We start from the raw sequence: 20,014 nt of genomic DNA, 5'->3' as shown, positions 1-20,014 counted from the left end.
AGTTTCTTTCACTTGTTTATTAGGATATTAGAGATATTTACTATTTTCCACATTTGAAAGATACCCAAGTAGAGGCAAGAGTGAAAAGAACTCACATTTACTCGAATGTCCTAGGTGTTATAATAGGTTCAAATATTTCATTAAAACTTTATGGTACCTAAAAGATACATACTAATATTCTTATTTACTTGTAAAGAAACAGACTGGAAAGTTATATACTCTATCCAATGCACATAACTAGATTCTAACATGTATCCTTTCACGTTAGACACCCTTGTAGGGACAAGCAACTTTAAACAGGGAAAAGCTGATAAGTCTATATAACAGGAAGAATAAAATATAATGCTATTAAACTTCAGAATAAAGGAAAACAATGAAGTCACTTACCCAGTATATCTTTGTGAGTATAAAAGCGTGTCTTAAATGGCTTGTATTCATAGATCCTTTTGAAGGTTTCCCCAAAAGGAGCTGGTGGAATTATTTTATTACAAACAGCACAGCAAACAAAGTTTGTGTAATTTGAGTTTCTGATCATAGTTAAATTTCAGATGTCTTCCACTATTTAGTTAAGCTAATCATAGGATCAGCAAAAGTAGTTTTAAAAGAAGCTAGACATTTAACCTGGAAGAGGTTCAGGACATCTGGATAATACTAGAAGCTGGTACGGACAAAATGATCTACCATAAGTTCTGTGTCTAACATTAAAGAATGGTACTAAAAGCCTCTCTCATATAAGATATGGGCACTGGATTTGGGGAGCTGTATGCAAGTGCTTCCTTTTAGATATTAGCGTTAAGTTGTTAACTTACCTAGCAACTGTTGCTAGGTAACATAAGCTTTGCTCATAAAAGCAACATGAAATTAGACAAAGGTGGCAGATGCAGTCATTCATTTTCCTGATAGTTACTTTTTTTTATTTTAAAGAGTAAAAGAAGGATAACATAGTAATAGGGGGACTTACCGAATTACAGACAAAGTGGTAGGAAGTTATTAATGGTTATTATTTTACCTATTGGTATCTTCAAGATAGTTTCTCAGGAAAACAAATAGACAAATAATAGTGAATTACAGACAAAAATAGTACGAAATTATCAATGGTTGTTGTACTATACTTTGGTGTCTTCAAAGTGGTTTCTAGAGAAAACAAATAGAGCTATACCTGAGTGATCAATTAAATAATCACTGACTATTCTCAATGGCTGTTGTTGGAAAACACATAGTAATAAACACAGATCCATTTACAAAATAGTATAGAAACAATACAAACATTACAGATTTATGCACAGATTGGTAAGAAATTATCAATGACTGCTGTAATACATGTTGGTATCTTCAAAGTGGTTTCTCAGGAAAACAGAGAGAGGCAAGAAAGATCTAACAAGTAGTTACAGCCTGAATGTTGAGAAAAATAGCAGATTACCTCCTCATCAGTGACTTCTTTCACTGAGGTGTGACAGCTGGAAGGAAGGCCAGGATTGAAAAGAAGGACCAAGAGACTAGCACCAGTGTCCAGCAATAGGCTGTTTACTTTTTCCTCTATAGTCATGATTACCTGGGGCTCCTCCATGGAGATGATGGTCTGGCCAGAGGGAGAAGGCTGAGTATGCCCTGGGCCCCTTCATTCCTGTTGGACCAGATGGTAGGAGGGGTCTGAGCTCTGGGGCCTTCGCTTCAGAGGGCAGTCTGACATCTAGTGGTAACCTTTACAGTCAGGGGATGGCCCAGGGGGCTTCTTAGGGCAGTCCCTCTTGAGGTGGCCTGGCTTTTGACAGTGGTAGCAGATGAATGTAGTCGTCAAGTTCTTCTTGGGGCCCCAAGAATCAGACTTAGAGTCTGGTTCTTTTAGTGCTGCAGCAAAGGCAGCTGCGTTTTCTAGGTCTCTTTGTTTTCTCTCCTTGGCCTCTTCCTCATCACAGCTATAAAATACTGAGGAGGTAATTCTTACTATCATCTCAAGTGAGCTATCTAGGGCAAAAGCCAGTTTTTATAGATTTTTTCTACTATCTGGGGCTGACTAAGTAATAAACTTATCTTTAAGAATAATTTGTCCCTCTACTGAACTGGGATCCAGGAAAGTATGCTTTATCAATGCCTCTTTTAAGTGATCTAAGAAAGCATAGAGAGGTGTTCCTTTTTTGGGGGGAGGGGCTCTCTGTCTCATGCCAATCATCTCTCCAGCATCCCAGTGCATTGGGACCCCGCAACCACTTAGTGTCCTCTCCCCAACCGTCAACACAGGCAGCAGGAACATGTGGATGAAGTCCTTGGCCCGCTAGTCAGTCTCAGCACCAGCAGGTGCCAAGTGTCCCAGACAGGTAACCTACACACCTACCTTCTCCATGAAGGCGGTTCTTCAGAATCTGAATATTGGGCACACATGCAATCCATAAAGTCTCAGTGCAGACCTCTCCAGAGCTCCACGCGCTCCTCCAGTGCAGCCTGTACGGTCAAGGGGAGAATGGCTTCCAGGGGGTCTCCCTGGGTATTGCACAAGGTCCTCCTGGTTTCCAGCTCCCGAATGGCTCTCGCATCTCTAGTCAGCTCAACCTCTGAGTTGTCAGGTGTCATTTGTACTCTCGTGTTCTCCGAGTCCTTGTTCAGCAGCTGCTCCTCCGCTGACTCCGGACCTTTCTGGTTCTCAAGGGCAGGGCCAAGAGCGACCCATGTGTGGCATGTTTTCCCAGAGGTTTCTCCATGTCGGGATGGTTCATGTATGTCCCTGGGCAGTCCTCCACCCCCAGTGCTGGGTGGACCGACTGTGTCAATGCTTCTCTGTGGCATGATAGTTCTCAACCCCACAGCAGAGGCCGGCTCGAGGGCCGGGGTGCTTTACCACACAGCTTCCCGAGTGCCTGCTGCTTGCCTCCTGGGTGCCTGAGTGGCTGGGGCCAGCCTTCCTGATAGTTTCTGTATTAGTTTCCCATGGCCACTGTAATGAAGTCATGAAATCTTCATAGCTTAAATACAACACAAATATATTCTCTTGAATTTCTGGAAGTCAAGAGTCCAACATTAGTCTTTTAGAGCTAAAATCAGGAGGGCTGGTTCCTTCTAGAGACTTTAGCAGAGAGTGTTTCCTTACTTTTGCAGCTTCTAAAGTCCTCTGTGTTCCTCACCAGTGTTTTCTTCTCCTGGTGACATCCTCACCAGTGTTTTCTTCTCATGGTGACATCTCTTCCTCTGATCTTCTGTCTTTCTCTAATGACCTGTGTGATATACCAAGCCCATCTGGATAATCCAAGATGATCTGCTCATCTCAAAAATCCTCCACTTTGATCACATCTGCAAAGTTCCTTTTGCCATAGAAAGTAACTATTCCTTGGTCCTAGAGATGGGATTGGACATCTGTGATTTTTTTTTGTCTTCTGAGACAGGGTTTCACTATGCAATTCAGCTGGCCTTGAGGTCACTTTGTAGCCCAGGCTGGTCTCGAACTCTCAATGATCCTCCTGCCTCAGCCTCCCCAGTGCTGGGATTACAGGCATGTGCCACCATGCCTGGCGGGATTGGACATCTTTGAAAATGGGGAAAGCATTAACCAGCCAGCCATACTTTGTTTTAAATAGGTACTTTAAAGAATGAATTTATTTTGTGGACAAAAATGTAAAGAGTTTCTTAATTATTTTCAGGTTATGTGCATATGATGTTTTAGTGCTCCAGCAATAAAACTGCAAAATATCACAGTATCTTAAAGGAAAAATTACTTCCATTTAGTCACTATTCAAAATTACTAAGCCTGTTTTTTGTTTTTGGGATACTAGGGATTGAACCCAAAGAATGCTGAGCTATATCACCAGCCCCCTTCTAAAATTTTATTTTGAGTGGCTCAGTAGGTTGCTGAGGTTGGCCTTAAACATGTGAACCTCCTGCCTTAGTTTCCTGAGTAGCTGGCTTCAAATAAGTTAACAAATTTATTCCTATAATTTTAGAGAAATAGCCTTAGAAATTCTGCCTCATACAAACATCTGTGCAAATGACTACACCAAGTGCCTGAACTTTTGAAAACCACCTAATGATGTCATATAAGCACTTACTAGGCAGGATGGCTTTTTACAATGAATCAGTGCCACTGACGAAATTAATTTCAACAACAGAACTCCCATAGTGAAGCCAGCAGACAGGGAAAATTAGGAAGATAGGGCACAGGTCCTAAACAGTGAACCTAAGGTAAACAAGTCAGGGCTTAAGTGAGTTAATATCCCAAAGGGCCCAAATAATTAACTGACCTTCAGGGCCTAACGGAATACAGGGACAAAGAACAGGTCCTTAGCCAAATGAAAGAGACCTTGGAAGTAAAATGCAAATGAAGCAGCTTGTTTTCTGGACCTCAAAGGCCTACCTGCAACCAGAAGCATCCCTGTATTCTGTCACATACGCTGGTCCCAAAAACTGTATAAAAGGCCAATGGACTTAAACATCTATGGTTTTTACCCCTCCCCAACACTTGGAGAGCTCTTTTCTTTTATTCTTTCTAATAAACACGCATTTGGCCATTCCCCACTGCTTGCTGCTTGCTGTTTTGTCAGCTTCAAACTTTATTGCCCCAAAACAGGGACTGAGAGCTACAGGGAACTGGTTACATCAGGCCCTGGGCTGTGTGACAAAAGTTACCCTGTAAGGCCTTGTGCATCACATTTATTTTAAGTCATATGGACTGATAAGTGACTGAAGACCTATCATGGTGTCACGTTCAACTTCAAGATGGTCGATTGAGACTGGGAAGGGCATTAAAAGGAGATGAATCCCTACTCAAAACTGAGACCACTGTATCCCCCAGTTAATTATCTGGGTTGAGCATAGAGGCTATCTATATCTAAGATTTTCCTAACCTTGGAAATTCTTGCCCAGAAGAAGTGTAATAAACTGGTCCTGATTTGCCTGAGACTGTCCTTGTTTCAAAACTGAAAGTCAGCTAGGTGTGGTAGCACAAGCCTATTAATCCCAGCACTGGGAGAGGCTGAAGCAGGAGGATCAAAAGTTTGAGCCTATCCTGGGCAATTGTGATTTAGAGAGACCCTGCCTCTGAATAAAAAAATAAAAAGGGCTTGGGACATAGCTCAGTGCAAAGGCAATCTCTGGTACTGGCCAAACAAACAAACAAAACAACAACAAAAATATTGAAAGTCCTGTGTCACAAGAAACCTTTAGTGCCTGGCAAACCAGAAAGGCTGATCACCCTATGGAAAATAGAGCTGTAAAACCAATAAATAACTTCAATGTTTGTGTTAGGAAATTTTTAAAAGCCAATTTATCAATGGAACAGCTTAGTGACGTGGGCAAATAGCTCTCCTATCAAACCAAGTTTTCCTTTATCAAACAATAATTTACTCACTAAGACTTGCTTTGAGACCTAATCTATTATGTCAGTTTTGTCCACACTCAAGCCAATTCCCACAGTGAAAGACCTTTCTTTAGCCATTTGAACTCAGACTGCAAATATCTTCCCAGAACCATCCCCTTCTTAAACACAACTGACTGTCAAAGTGGCATTTTCCCTTAGTGCTAACATGTTTAACAAACTTAACTTTGATCAGCAGGAGATTGAGATGATCTTTGATGGGAGTTAGCAATTACATCCTTTACACTATTTTGCTTTAAAATATAAGCCTATTTCTGTACTTAAGACCTGAATATCTTACATTTAAGGACTAATGTGGCTGCTTACCCATTATTGGACATAAGAAGAAGTATAGTGAAAAGATTCTTAGACTTTGGAACAAGGTAGTGTAGGTCCCTGTCCTGAATAAGAATCACTATGATTCCGGATAAATCTGAATGATTCTTGGCCTATTTTTTTAAATTTTTTTATTTTAAAGAGAGTAGTATATGAGAAACAAACAAACAAATACAACAGTAGCAACATACCAGTATCACAAACATAAATAAATCAAAGCAAGAACTTTCAAAGTGATACAGGGTCTCAAGACAAAATAATACAAATCAACAGTGGTTGTTACAGTGCATGTCACTATCCTCAACTACATTGCTCAGGTTACCAGATGTAAGAATGACAGATTGCTCAAACCATTAAAGAGAATAAGAAACTAATTCTTCCATAAAACATTAGAGATAATACAGAGTTTCACTAGACAAGATGGTAGTACACCATTGTAATTCCATTGCATACTGTTACCTTCAAATCATTTGCTCAGACCATCAGACACATGCATGCAAAGTCAATCAGAACACAAAAAATTGTGAGCATTAACTGTTCATTTCAGTACACCATCAGACAACAGCAATACAGTCATTGCAGCTATTCATATATATATTTATGTTTTGCTTTCCTTCTTTCTTTTTTCTCCTTTCCCTCATCCCAGTCATTCCTTCCTTTGAGCAATTTCTTTCCCTTTCCTATCATCTATTGTACATTTTGAGTTTTACCTAGTCTTTCACTTTCCTACACCAAAGAGACAATATGCTGCTTACACATGTGGGGCCAATTTATTTCACTTATGAGTATTGTCTCTAGTTGCATCCATTTAACTACAAAAGCTTCCAGTTTATGTTTTTTAATAGCTGAGTAATACTCCATTGTATAAAAATACCACATCTTTTTTTGTCCATTCCTCAGTGGATAGGCTTCTAGGTTGTTTCCAAGAGTTAGCTATAACAAATTGTGCTGCTATAAACATGGGTACACATATATCGCTGTGGTATGATGTCTTTAATTCTTCTGGGAAAATACCCAGAAGGGGAATAGGTAGGTTAAATGGGACTTCCAATCCTAGTTTTGTGAGGAATCTCCAAATTGATTTCCACAGTGGTTTCACCAATCTACACTCCCACCAGCAGTGGAGTAGGGTTCCTTTCTCCCCACAGCCTCTCCAACATTTGTTATTGGTTGATTTCTTGATGATAGCCATTCTTTCTGGAGTGAGATGGAACTTTAGTGTTGTTTTAATTTGCATTTGTCAAATGACTAATGAGGTTGAACATTTTCTCATGTCAGCTTGTTTTTTTGATTGAAAACAGACAGGACTAGACCAGTTGAAGTCTAATGTCTGAAATCCTATGATTATTTCAAAGAGCATTTTACTTTTTCTGTTATGCCCTCATTCAACAGAGAAGATGAAAACACCCATACATACCTCAAAATCCTTTGACCCTCTGCATACATAAAAACTGTGTTACAACCTCTGACCACCCTAAAGAGAAGATTATAATTAGATACTTGTTCCTAAAATTCAGTGTGATTTCTCCCTCACATTGGTCTTCACAGTTCCATGTTTGACTGTATCTATAGTCATCTTTGCTCCTAAACACAGATGTTAAGTAGCTTAAGGATGTGTGCTGGAGTTTCTCTTGATAGACCCAACTAATATCTCCTTTGACATGACACTGAATATCAACTTCTTTTGTTGACTAGTAAAAGAATTCTAACACAGGTAAAAGCAAAAGAACCCTACATCTTCGACAACAAAAATACACAGGGAAACCAAAGGCAAAAGATATTTAAATTAACAGGCTTTTTTTAAAACCCTGTAAATGCATTTTAAAGTACAAGTAGAATACTACATGGAGAGGTATGGCAAAGAAACATTTAAGGCTCAGTAGTAAAGATTTAATTTAGAACCACATATATAAACTTAGTTAAGCTCTTTAATATCTATAAATCAGACATAATTCTATGTTCATGTACCCTGCAAAACCACAATAAGGTACTAAAAGTTGTAATTAACATTATGATGATAAGCTCTGCCTGCGCTATTATTACCACTTGGTAATAATAAATGAAACAAGATTTCAGAGATGAGATTTACTGTTGATTGTCATTTACTGTCTACTGTCGATTGTCAATTACAGTGATTTGAATGGGTTAAATGCATGTACCTAGAAATGAAACAGGTCTACAACCCTGTCAGAAAGATTTAAATTATATTAGATAAACCCAGTACGGTAAGGAGACCTTATTTCTTATCTATGATTAGTTCTAGTTTTTAACCATAAGAACACTTTGTAACGTTCATTTACAAAAATTAAAATAAGTAACATTTAGTTGTACTCAAAAATACCACACCTCAGTATAGTACACTTAAATATTTTTTATTTTCTTGTTTAATCATGATTTTAGTAAGTGAGGGGGTATTTTCTCAATTAAAATTCGGAACCAAAAACAGCTGAAATAGAAACCAAACTGCCTGAACTCTCTGCGGCGATAAGCTATATAAGAACTGTTACAGCCAATGAAGTTTTCATTTCTCATATCTTAATATTGACTCGAGCTTTAAAATTATCATTTCCCTTTCTTTACAAACACAGGTTTTTAATGCCAGGTAGAAAATACATATTTCTTTGCAAATAACACTAAACTCTTACAGTAGTTGCAAAGGCACAATTTACCTTAAAATGTTTGAAAAAAAAAAAAAACTCATGCAAATTTAACAGCACTGAGTACTTTTGTTATACTGAATTTAATAACAAAAGAATGACTTCCATCCTCCAGGCATAAAACGATTTAATAAAAGAGAAAGAGAGAGGCTCTTTTTGTGGAAAAATAATGAGTTTAACAGCTACAGCTGTAAAGTGACAAAATTTACTACGTGATGTGGTTGAAATTGCTATCTTCTCTCCTTGTTAATGTGTTATTGAACAAGAAATATGATACTATGCACTCACAAAGCCTTTCATTTGAAGATTTCAGAGTTCTTAAGAAAGGTCCACCTGTAGTAAGTAGCAGTTCAATCCCATTTAGATGTTTTCCTCCGCATAGAACTTTGTCCCTCACTATCAACAGCTTCATAGAGGTCCTTTTTATTCTCTTGTGTTGCATGTAGATAAGCAATGTAAGCCACACAAAGTGAAAGGGATATCAACCCGAAAGCCATTACAGGTTTGTTCTGTCAAAGAAAAAAAATTATCAAGACTCATTAAACTAATAACTGGAGGAGATTCAAATATCTACTACACTTTCCTCTTGGCATGCCATATCATTATTACACTAGCATTCCCATGCCAATACTTCAGTCATTTATTCTGTTCTTTATTCAATGAGCTCAGCTCCTAATCACTTACAGACTATAGAAAGCTCTTGCATCTCCTCTTCAGCCTTTTTCCTCTCTACAGCCTGGATATTTAACACCTTCAACCTCAACAAGGTGACTGCTCAGGGAGGAATGAGGCACAGACACTGGTCTGGTACTCAATCTTCAATGGTATCTATGTGATGTGGAGAAGGTGCTTAACTTTTCTGGGCCCAAATCTCAAATTAATGTATTTTATTAGGAAGTAAAAAAAAAAAACAGACGTACTACTTTTGCTGTCCAAGACATGGGTATGTGTCAAAAAGCCTAACATAGGTATGTTAGGCACAGCAGTAATGACATATATACACTCCTTTCTTGAAACCTACTATATTACCTCAAGAAACTTAGTGATTAGAATAGACATTAAGCTGCCATAAAAACACTGATGTACTGCTAGGAAATCCAAGATCCTAGGAAGCAGAGTGATGTAGTCTTGAACTTTGTGTGTGTGGGGGTGTTAAAAAATAGGAAAGCTTCCAGAGAATTGTTCTGTCCATTATAGGGATTCCTGAACCTGTGATGCGGCTCCCACTTTCCACCTGTTCTGTACTCCACAAACTGGCCTTTCTTTAGGTTAGTGATGCACGGTAGTAATAGATAGTACTTCCTGCTTCTTTCTCCATACCTGTTATACAACAGTAGTCCCCCTAACTTACCCACAGAGCATATCTTCCAAGACCCCCAGTGGATGCTTGAAATCATAGGCAGTACCAAACCCTACACAGCATAAGCTGTATATTTTCTATACACACACATCTATAATAATTTCATTTATATATGAGACACAGTGAGAGTAACAATGAAATAAAAGAATCACATCAATATACCATAAGCAAAGTTATGTAAATATAGTCTCTCTCTTCAAAGTAAGTGTCCATATTTTCAAACCATGGTTGACAGTAGGTAATTGAAACAGTAAAGCAAAAATGTAGATGGGGGATATTACAGTACTATTTTAAGTCTTAACTGCAAAACAATAAGGGTTAATCTTTTTTAGTTGGAAGAATATCTAAGAAAAGTGTTGAACTCAGGGCAGTTTAATTTTCAATTTGTGAAATGTGTTTGATTTGAAAGAAGACATTAGTTCAAAGTTCTTAAAACACTCTCCCTTGGTTTGATGATTCATACTGACCTACTTTAAAATAGTTTACACTAGCAACTATGTTATTAAAATTCTGATGTCAATATACTCAAATATTTAATAATTTGATTTCTCTTACATTTATTGAAAAATATAGTCACTAATTCATAAAATGAAATCAAATGAAGGATTGGGGATATAGCTCAGCAGCACAAGCACCTGCCTGTAAACACAAGGTCCTGAGTTTGATTCCTGGTATCAAAAAAAAAAAAAAAAAATCAAATATAGTCACTAATTTGTAACAAGAATCTAAATGATTAGCTAGCTCTATAGCAGTATATGAATCTATGTTTTGGAATTTTTCATAAATGTCCACAATTATTAGACAGATAATGACAGCTAGTAAAGGCTGGCACTGTAGTTGCTAAAATTATCAGACTGTTGTTTTGGTTTCTTCATTTCAATGGAAGGCCTTATTTTTACATAGTAGTACTTGACCACATAATAAAAATTGCCTTCAAATTAATGCAAGTTAAACTAGTATGTTAGAGAAGTTGCTCTATTATAATACAACCATTTTCCATCATAATTCCCAAAATCCTTCCAAATAGTTCCTGTGTACTTATATGTGAAACAGCATTTAAAAATTTCCCTGGATTTGGTTTTATTCACAAAGCGGTCAACAGAAAATATCTATGATAAAATCAAATGCTGCTGGGAAATAAGAATTCTAGTAGCCTGATTAAATATAAAGTCTTATCCTGGATATAATTCTTACAGGTTTAATGAAGAGCTCTGGATTTATAGCTCGAAATAAAGTCGTTGTGCGCATCCCTCTCAGTCCTGGGTTTCGAAAGTCTTTTTCTTTGGGTGGTTCTTGTTTAACTGTTGGAGGCTCAGGTGCTGAAGACATCTTGACTAATGATGATTTAGTACCTAAAAATAAAACAATGTATTTCTTTCATAATTGCTTCTTTGATAAACTTTTACAAAAATCATTCCTACACTCATTCTGCTTTTAAATTCTAGACATGCACCCTAAGTGACTGTCAATTTTTATTTTGTATAATGCATACTTTGTAAGTGGTACTTTTTGTTTGGTAAAATTGTTGTTTTATTTTTCATCTCTTAAACCAGTGAGACAGGCAGAAGTCCAGAGAATGGTTTATTGGTCTGAATTACATTATAACCTGTTATACAAAGAAAGAGCTACGGGTAAAAGAGGCCTGTGGGCAATCCGCTCCTTTATTTCCTGCCATTTTTATTTTTCCTCAGTTTCTAACAGCTCTTCTACAGAACCCCAAGGCAAGTTTTACCACTCCTCTGCTTAGTATCTGCTTCTATAGCTTTATCCCTATCCCACTTTTCCCTCGTCCTTCTCTAACTGGTCAACCAAGCACTTACCATCCCAAGAAGAAGCAAGTATTTCTACTCAGCTCGCTCCTTTGCTTATCAGCAACTTTCTAGGAAGGACAAGTTCTGCTATTTCCTTAACCTAAAATTATTTTTTCTTAGTTATTCTAAACCTAACTTATTAAATCCAATGTGTCTTTGTCTTCTTTCTCCTAATTGGATTATCAACAATTTGACAATACTCTTCCAAGTAGCATTCCTGCCTCTATCCTGGTTGGAGATGGATGCTGGGAGGAGGGAAAACAAATCATCCAAAGCCTAAAACTAATAATGTAATAAAACTCCTTGGGGAAATATTGCAACTTTCTGTACAATAAATATTATGAAATGAGTCAAACATTCATTAAACGTGATGCTTTGTTTGTACAAATATGCTTTATTCACCAAGTCTGTTTTTTTTCACCAAGTCTTCCATTTAACAGACTTTCAAAGTAGCTATTTTTGTAACTTTAGAGTTATGAAGAAAATTAAGAACTCAGCTTTTCAAAACACTGTGTTGCACTGATCACAGCTACGCTATTTACTTGGGTACCTCATAAGGAACACCTGCCTGAAAGGGAAGGGAGTTTCTACTTTCTAGAGTTGGAAAGGCTTTGAGAGATGTTTGCTGTTGTCTGTTCGACCACTTGTGCCCCATGCATGTTATGGTTATCATTGCCATTGTCTTCATCATCACCACCATGGCTTTCTGGTTCCAATTTCACATCTGTGAGTACACCTGTAGCCATTTCAGGATACACTAACTCTTGGAAAATAAATTGCTACCTGCAGCCACGTCCTCAAATTGAACTGGTTTGGGACACCAGTGACAGTAACAATTGAATGCTAAATTGGTTCAAATACCACCTTGAGTTGCAGCCCTTTTCCAGCTGTACCTCACAGAATTCCACAGGAATTATGCTTGCTGTCTGCCAAGATTTCACTACTGTAGATGATTTTATAGACCACTGTGTCTCAAATCACATCAGGAGCTTGCTTCACAGGGACCTTGTTTGCTTTTCTCTCCTTCATTTAGGAAGTAGTTCCTGCAACTGGTTTCAGTAGTGAACATTCCCTGTGTGAATTATATACCCTGATCTGAAGATTGCAGAATGACTGCAATCTAACTGGAGAAATTCAACACATACATGATCCAAATGTGGGAACATGCTGTGGGTAAAGCAACTGTCTTATCAGAAAGATGACACTTCATTTTGCACCTTTCATTAATAAATCCATCATTATTTAGACATGTGTGCTGGGTTGGTCGGTAATCTCACAAGGAAACGAACACTTTGAAGCACTGGGGGTTAGCTGACTCGCCAGTGATGAATGGACCAAAATGCATCACAGCAGAATAGAACCAACCATCCATCTACTTTCTTTGCAAGTCCACCTCTGCAGCACATGATGAGGTAATTGGTACAGTATACCTATCCCATCAGCATTTAAACTACATTCAAGCTGTAATCAGCAATTGCTTTTTAAAATTTCTCTTGTATACACGTTAGAAATTTTTAAGAACATACTGTCTTTACTACAGGCAACTTCTGAAATAATATCATAACATGCTGTTATTTGTTCAGTCAGCCTATACTTGTTTGAAACTTATCATGGCCAAAGTTGACAAAAATCCAATGCTTTCTGTAGCACGAACGGTACATTTTTATGTCCATTTCTCACACATACCTCTTGATAACACACAAAATTGCTACAAAGAAAATCTCACATTCACTTCTGTTTTAGGCTCACAACCTTTTTAAACTTTTTCTTCACCCTTGGCTTCTATCAGGTAGGGTTCACTAGAGGAAGATTCGATATAAAAAAATAAATATAACACACAGACACACATGGATTTTAACACTGGCTTACAATGGCTGCCTGCAGAGTTAGGTGTGGAAGAACGTAAAAGGGCCACTTATGTGCTGGAGAGCTGGAGGATCCAGTCGGAGGTTGAAGACTTGGAGCTCACTGCAGAGTCCTGTGTAATACAATATGAGGAAACTGAAGAGTGTGCCCTGGAGGCCTGGAAACGGACATCCAAACGTGACGGTCAAGACTGGAGATCCTCTGAAGAAGCAGAAGTGAGACATTCACTTTTCATTCCATCCAGCATACCAGCCTATTGGTTAGTGCTACCCACACCCAGTGTGGGTCTTTCCTCTTTAGTAAGTCTCCATCACCCAGAAAGAGTCAGAACTGTGCTATACCAAGCCAATAAGCATTTCTTATTCAAGTTTACACCACAGTTAACTATCCCATGACTTAAGCTTTCAAAAATGTAGATCATGTAGGGATAGTGATGTTAAATGCCTTTTCTGTTTCTCCTACCTTGTGGCAGTAATCCCTTGCTTCCACTATCTTTTCTTTTTTCCCTAGTAAAAACTGCTGGTGTTTCTTTTTTCCCCATTTAACTATGACAGGATGGTGTACACAAATGTATTTAGAATTTAAGTAACAAATGTCAGTTACTGGGTGCCAAAGTTAGGTGTGAGTGATGTTTCCCTTTGTATTAAAATTTTATTTGAGTTAGAAAGTGGGGAAAGAGAAAATGCAAAATGAAGCAACCAAAGTGGAAGCTGCCTTTTAGTCTGTTAACAGACCATATCTATAAGAAATATTAGGTAAGAGTTAACAAATATCCATTTTGTTAGGACTGAATCACAGCCTCAGTGTACCCCTATCGAGGCATTAGCTAAAACTATAAGGAAGGCCTGAAATAAAGCAAATATAGGAAGGTTAAAGTTATTCTAACCAGGAAGAAACACATTTTCCCTTCATCATTGGAAAAGAGCTGCATATAATTATAACAAAACTATCCTGTAGAAAATGGGTCAAAGGTATTCAGAAGGAAGAAAAACAGGGTAATGAGAGAAGCACATTACATAGAGCACAAATTATACAGGACAGAAATGTTCTCAGAGCAGTTTATCGTGTATACTTTATGTGAATGAAAATGTGCCAGAAATTTAGGGATAAAATTTCATTAAAGTTGGGTATTCCTTACTTGAAATGATTGGAACTAGAAGTATTTCAATTTTATTTGTATTTTGGAATATTTTTATATATATATAATTTAAGATATCTAGGGGAAAAGGACCCAAGTCTAAACACGAAATTCATTAATGTTTCACACATACCTAATACACATAAGCCTGAAGCTAATTTTACACAACATTTTTGTCTGGCATCACCATCATTCTTGATTCAGAATTCTCCAGTAAGGAATCACTTTCTCACACATGTATGCAGTTAGTAAAAAATATGACATACCATTAATACAAGAAAAAGAATAATGTGTTCAGGGTGAGCAGGTAGCAGAACAGCATCTCCACAATTCCTGTATCAGCTGTTAGACAGCAGCAGTTTTCCATTAACACCTGTAGTGTTGTATTTAAATGGCCACTGTACACTATTTTCTTTTACTGTATTACGTGAGAAGAAACAGGAAGTGGGTCCTCAAGGGATGAGGAAACATTTTGCTGAGTGTCTTTTTTGTATGTTTCCTCCAGTGTCATCTTCCTTATTAGCAACAGTTTTTGTCTTAGAAGTCTCTCTTTGATTTTATAAAGTGACATGACTTCTTGTTCCATTATGAATGCCTGCTGCTGAAATCCTTCAATAAGCTCATCACACAATTTCACTTTTTTTGTCATCAATTGGCACTTTTTCTACAGTGCTGACATCATCCTCATAATGACTATTACCTCGTTCAGCTTGATTCACAATTATTTTGGCTATTTCACTACTGGCCAATGAATGAACAACTGGAGCCTGATTCTTGGTATTAAAAACTTTTTCAGTATCCATTTTTTCAATGAATTTCTCTGTTGCTTTGTGATCAACAGATGCTCTACTATCATGAATCTTTAAAAATTTAATGCCATGTCTTTTCTTAAATTTTTGTAGCCAGCCTATTGAATACTCCAGTATACTTCAATTTTCAATTCATCATGAATTGAAAATACTTCAATTTTCAATTCATCATGATAGATCTTTGCTTGTTTCATGATCAGCATACCATTTTGTGGCATGTGGTCACTGCAATGCTAACAGATCCACTCTTTCAATACATGATCAAGATCTTCATTTTTAGCTTTATGCAGTGTTTTCCTATTTTTCATTAACTTTGGTTCATCACCTTCAGCATAAAACTTCAACAGTTTATCCTTCTGTTTCTTCAGGTCATATATGGTGGTCATTCCAACACCATACTCTTCAGTAAGTCGTTTCACACTTATACCACTGTCCAGCTTTTCTAACAGCTTGACTTTCTGTGCTATAGATAAACATAGGTGTTTTCTCTTTTTCCTATCTCTGCTGCCCACATGGACATCTGTAGCTCTGTTTGACATTTTCAGCAATATCTTTATACCACAGAGAAAAGAATAAGCAAAAAATCAGTGAGGGACGTCCACAGGCAGTGGCCGCATGTGGGGCATCTTGAGGAACCTGACCTTGACATGCTGGGCCTTCACACATGCCATCCGATTACTCTTTGAGGGTGTGCTTCTGTGGGAGAATCTGGGCATGTGCAGAAAAGATATTTTGCAGCTAAAGGTGACTTGGTGGGTCCTTCCTCCCTCGGAGACACTGAATAAACTGCCTGTTGTATACTTGTATCTTAACTGTAAACTGTCACATGAGGTCAAGTGTGGAATTTTCTACTTGTTGCATCATGCTGGCACTCAAAAAGTTTCAGGTTTTGGAATATTTTGAATTTCGCATTTTCAGATTAGGAATGCTCAACCTGTATTTCAAAATTAAAGGGATGCAGTGATGTCAACTGTGAAGAGATTCATGTTATAAAAAAATACAGTATGTCTACAAAAAAACTAATTGTAACTTGAACTGTAATAACCTATATTTAGCTGCAAAATCCTTTTTCGTTTTTCCTTAGGAATCCTACATTTCCCCTGTAATCAATCAAAGAAATAAGCACTGAAGGTGGTATTTACACTGAGCTTCTAAAAGTCTACATTCATCTTAATAATGTACTGTTTATGTTAAATGGGGCTAGAAATGATAATTAAAGGGTACTCACACTGCAAACCCAAAAGTATATTTTCAAGGTTTAATACATCACAATTTCCATTATTTGCGATGCTTTCCGGAAAGCATAAAAGTAAAATTTTATTAAAAGTGGTATAAGACAGTTCAGTTTTATTGACACTTCTCCTTTTATGAGTTAAGCACCGAAAGTGTTATAATAGTTCTCCCCAAACTGCATATTTATACATCTATCAAATGAGGAATCTTTAGTAACTATGTATACTTTTCAATAAAAAATAATTGCTCAAGCCAAAAAGGGTGTTATATACAATTATAATAAATAAAAACAACAACAAAAAATGTTTTCACATAAGAAATGGTTCTTGTGTATTTATTCATATGCCTGGACCACAGAGTGATACATGTGTAAATGGAGTAGAAATTTAATAAGTGAAAGAAACTGTCAGTGAGTCTTTGCTTGATCATTATTGCATTTCTATATCTGTTTTCATGAGAAGACACTTTGAAGATATCAATATGTAATACAACAACCATAGTTAATTCCCTACCACTTTGTTTGTAACTCTGTATTGTCTGTACTGTTCTTTGGCTATGTTGTAAAATGTTGTCTGTCCGTTAATGTTTTCCTCCTTTTATTTTTAAAATTAAAAAAAAAAAGAAATTTAATAAGTGCTAGTTAAATAAGAATGTAAAATAAAAAACTTTGTTTCTTCAAAGATGTGTAAATCATCAGTACTTTTGGGAAAACAAATCTTTATTTCAACAAGTAAGCTTTTCATCTACTAGTAAAAGCTAAATGACTATTTTCAAGTGTAGAACTAATTTAAGTTCTATTATTAAAAGCTGCACAACCAGAAGTTCAAAGAGCAGTAACTTATTTTGACATTACATCCCAATGAACTACATCTAAGACAAAAACAGTTCACATCAAGGACAGTTCCATTAGAACTGCAAATATGAAATTTTACTCTCCTCTAAAATGTTGTTATATAAACACACACACACACACACACACACACCTATATACTCTGTAAATCAGGTTCTTAATCATGAGAAAAGGAAAAAGTCATTTGACTTTTGTCACCTTCTCCAACTTTCCCCCCACTGCACCAGGTAGCATTTATTTCTTTGCACATAACATTGATCCATTTCTAGTTATATGCACTTCAAAGATGTTTAAAATGGATTTTAAAACCTCCTTCATTGTGCTAAAAGAGAATCACAGGAAGATACATACACACAGGTTAGCAGGGATGGTGAGAACATGGCACTGCACTGCTCCTATATAGTTTGATCATTAATTTATGTGCAGACCCACTTGCAAAATAATAAATTGGGTACTCCTGACCTGTCCAGGTGCCCTTATTATTATTTCTTCATTTTTCCATGGACTGCTTCTTGTTTACTAATAATTAAGGACCTATTTTTCACATGTGTGTATATATATGTTTTTATGTTATTAGTATATATAGAGAAAGTAGAATTTTTCATACTTGTCTATGAAAAAGATTCATGTTAAGCTACATTTATTCCATATGCCCTTCTCTGGTAAAAGAGTCTTTACCTTTTTCTACTGTCCACCTTTCTGTGAAGAAAATATGCAATGGGAAAAAGAAGCAAAGTTGTGTCCCTTTACACTACTCCCTGTATTTAATATCTTAAAGCATGAGACTGCCCCCTCATACCTCCAAAATTACTATCACCCATATAAGAAGCTGTACCAGATAGTTTTAGAATGATTTCCTTTACTTAAGTAAAATTCTTGCTAGCAGGGGGTAGGGTGACCCGGAAAGTATATAGTAACTGACATTAAATAATTCACTAGCATAAAACTGGCATATACTGGTAATACTGTACATGAAAATTAGATCAAGATAAAGATAGTGTAAGAAATACTTTGGAGGGGAAAAATTCCATTTTTAAATATACATTTTAAAAATAGGAGACAAGTCAAAACAAAACGATCAGAAATCACAGAATGTTAACAAATAAAAAATGTATCCATAATCAAATCCCTTCAAAAGACTCAGGAAATTATAAAATGGGCAAAATATTTTAAGGAGCACTTAAATACACCTATCACTTTAGTTTCACATAACAGACTACCAATACTTGAAGTCTGGAACAGAATACCTTAAAATAATTTAAATTAAGACGAACAGGTTTGGGATAGAATTACAGGACTTTATGGCTCAAGGGAATCCAGCACAGCCTCAAATCCCAACCTTGTTTCTTGTAAATTGTGTTATTTATTATTCTGTTACAACCTTTATAAAAGGGGTAATACTATCTATTGCACTTACATGCAGATTAAATAAGATAAAGGGTGGATGTTCAGAAAATGGTGATTACTGTTCCCTTCACTACCCAGTCCCAGCCTTTCCCCTCCTTTAAACCCATCTAGACTCAGGGACTGTGTCTCTGCCAGAAGAGTGGCATAAGCCAGGTCTCCCGACTTCCAGCTCACGATTCCACCACCTCATCCAACCATACTCCTCAACTGAAAGCAGGTCTTTGTGTTTATAAATTATTACAAGATTTGAGAAACATGACATTTGTAAACGCCTACGTTTAAAACGCTGGTCCTACTGTTTTTAATGTAAAATATAATTTTTAAACGTATCTTGGCATCTCCTGAATGTAATGTAGCTGAAAACAGGGAAAAGGTTGTGCGGGCAGCGGCCCAGGGCCGAGGCCTGCAGGAGCTGGCGTGCCCTCGTCGCCGCGGTACCTGCGCTGCGCGCATCACTGAGCACCTACTCACGGCGGGGCGCACTTGACGCCTCAGGAGAAACTGCAGTCAATTTAGTTCCTGACGTGAAGGCGACAGGACTGAAAAAGCATTCACTGTCGGTGCAGTGGCGAAAGGAAAGGGGCATCTCGTGAGCATGAGAGAACCGTATCCCCCCAAGCGTGTGGGAAACGACGGAACGGCGGGCTCCGGGCGCCGGAAGTGGCTCTGGGGGCCAGGGTTCCCCGCGACGCGCAGCGCGGGGTCCGAGGCCCGGGAGGGGCACGTTCGGGCCCAGCGCCCCGGAGTCGGCGGCACCGGGCAGTGAGGAAGGCCAGGAAACCGCCCTGCCCGCTCCAGGCTGGGTCCCCGCCCCCTGAGACCTACCGGCGCCGCTCACCTCCCGGGCTTACCTCCTCACTGCGCTCTCTAGCGCTCCGCCTCGCCGCCGCCGAGGGAGAGAGCGGCCGAGCGCGCCCGAGTCGGAGTTCGTTCGCCACAGCGCCGCCCACAGTCTGGAGGCCGCAGCGCAGGGGAGCGGGGCGGCCCCTACCGACCAGCGCTCTCCTCAGACTCTGCAGCTTGGTCTTGGGCCCTGGGCTTCTGTGGGCTGTAGCGTGCTAGGGATGTTTTTGCTTTCTTTTCCTTTTGACCTTTTGTTTTCAGCCTCCCAGATGCAAATAACCTTTCAGTTTTGCGTGTCTGTTTTGTGAAAATAAAAAGAGACATCTCCAAGAGATAAATATTTATTTTAAAGGAATTGGAAAACGT

At 38.0% G+C, this 20,014-nt stretch overlaps 1 protein-coding gene across 12 annotated transcripts in view; it reads right to left on the bottom strand.

Annotated features, from left to right (window-relative positions):
• LOC102026408 (small integral membrane protein 8) overlaps positions 1 to 19,720 on the bottom strand; it is a 119,341-nt gene extending 99,621 nt beyond the window's left edge. For 2 of the 12 annotated variants that reach the window (XM_013510845.1, XM_013510846.1), the window contains exon 1: positions 388 to 810. In XM_013510845.1, coding sequence (XP_013366299.1) covers positions 388 to 535 — 148 coding nt within the window. In that variant the 5' untranslated portion in view covers positions 536 to 810. The other 10 variants (XM_013510858.1, XM_013510852.1, XM_013510847.1 and 7 more) reach the window with 10 other exon arrangements.
• Positions 19,721 to 20,014: the final 294 nt, after the last annotated feature.

The sequence above is a fragment of the Chinchilla lanigera genome, unplaced genomic scaffold (genome assembly GCF_000276665.1).
Source record: "Chinchilla lanigera isolate Chin_1 unplaced genomic scaffold, ChiLan1.0 scaffold00010, whole genome shotgun sequence".
Classification (NCBI taxonomy): Eukaryota; Metazoa; Chordata; class Mammalia; order Rodentia; family Chinchillidae; genus Chinchilla; species Chinchilla lanigera.
The sequence above is the reverse complement of the archived record's forward strand: the minus strand, read 5'-3'. Positions and strand labels throughout refer to the sequence as shown.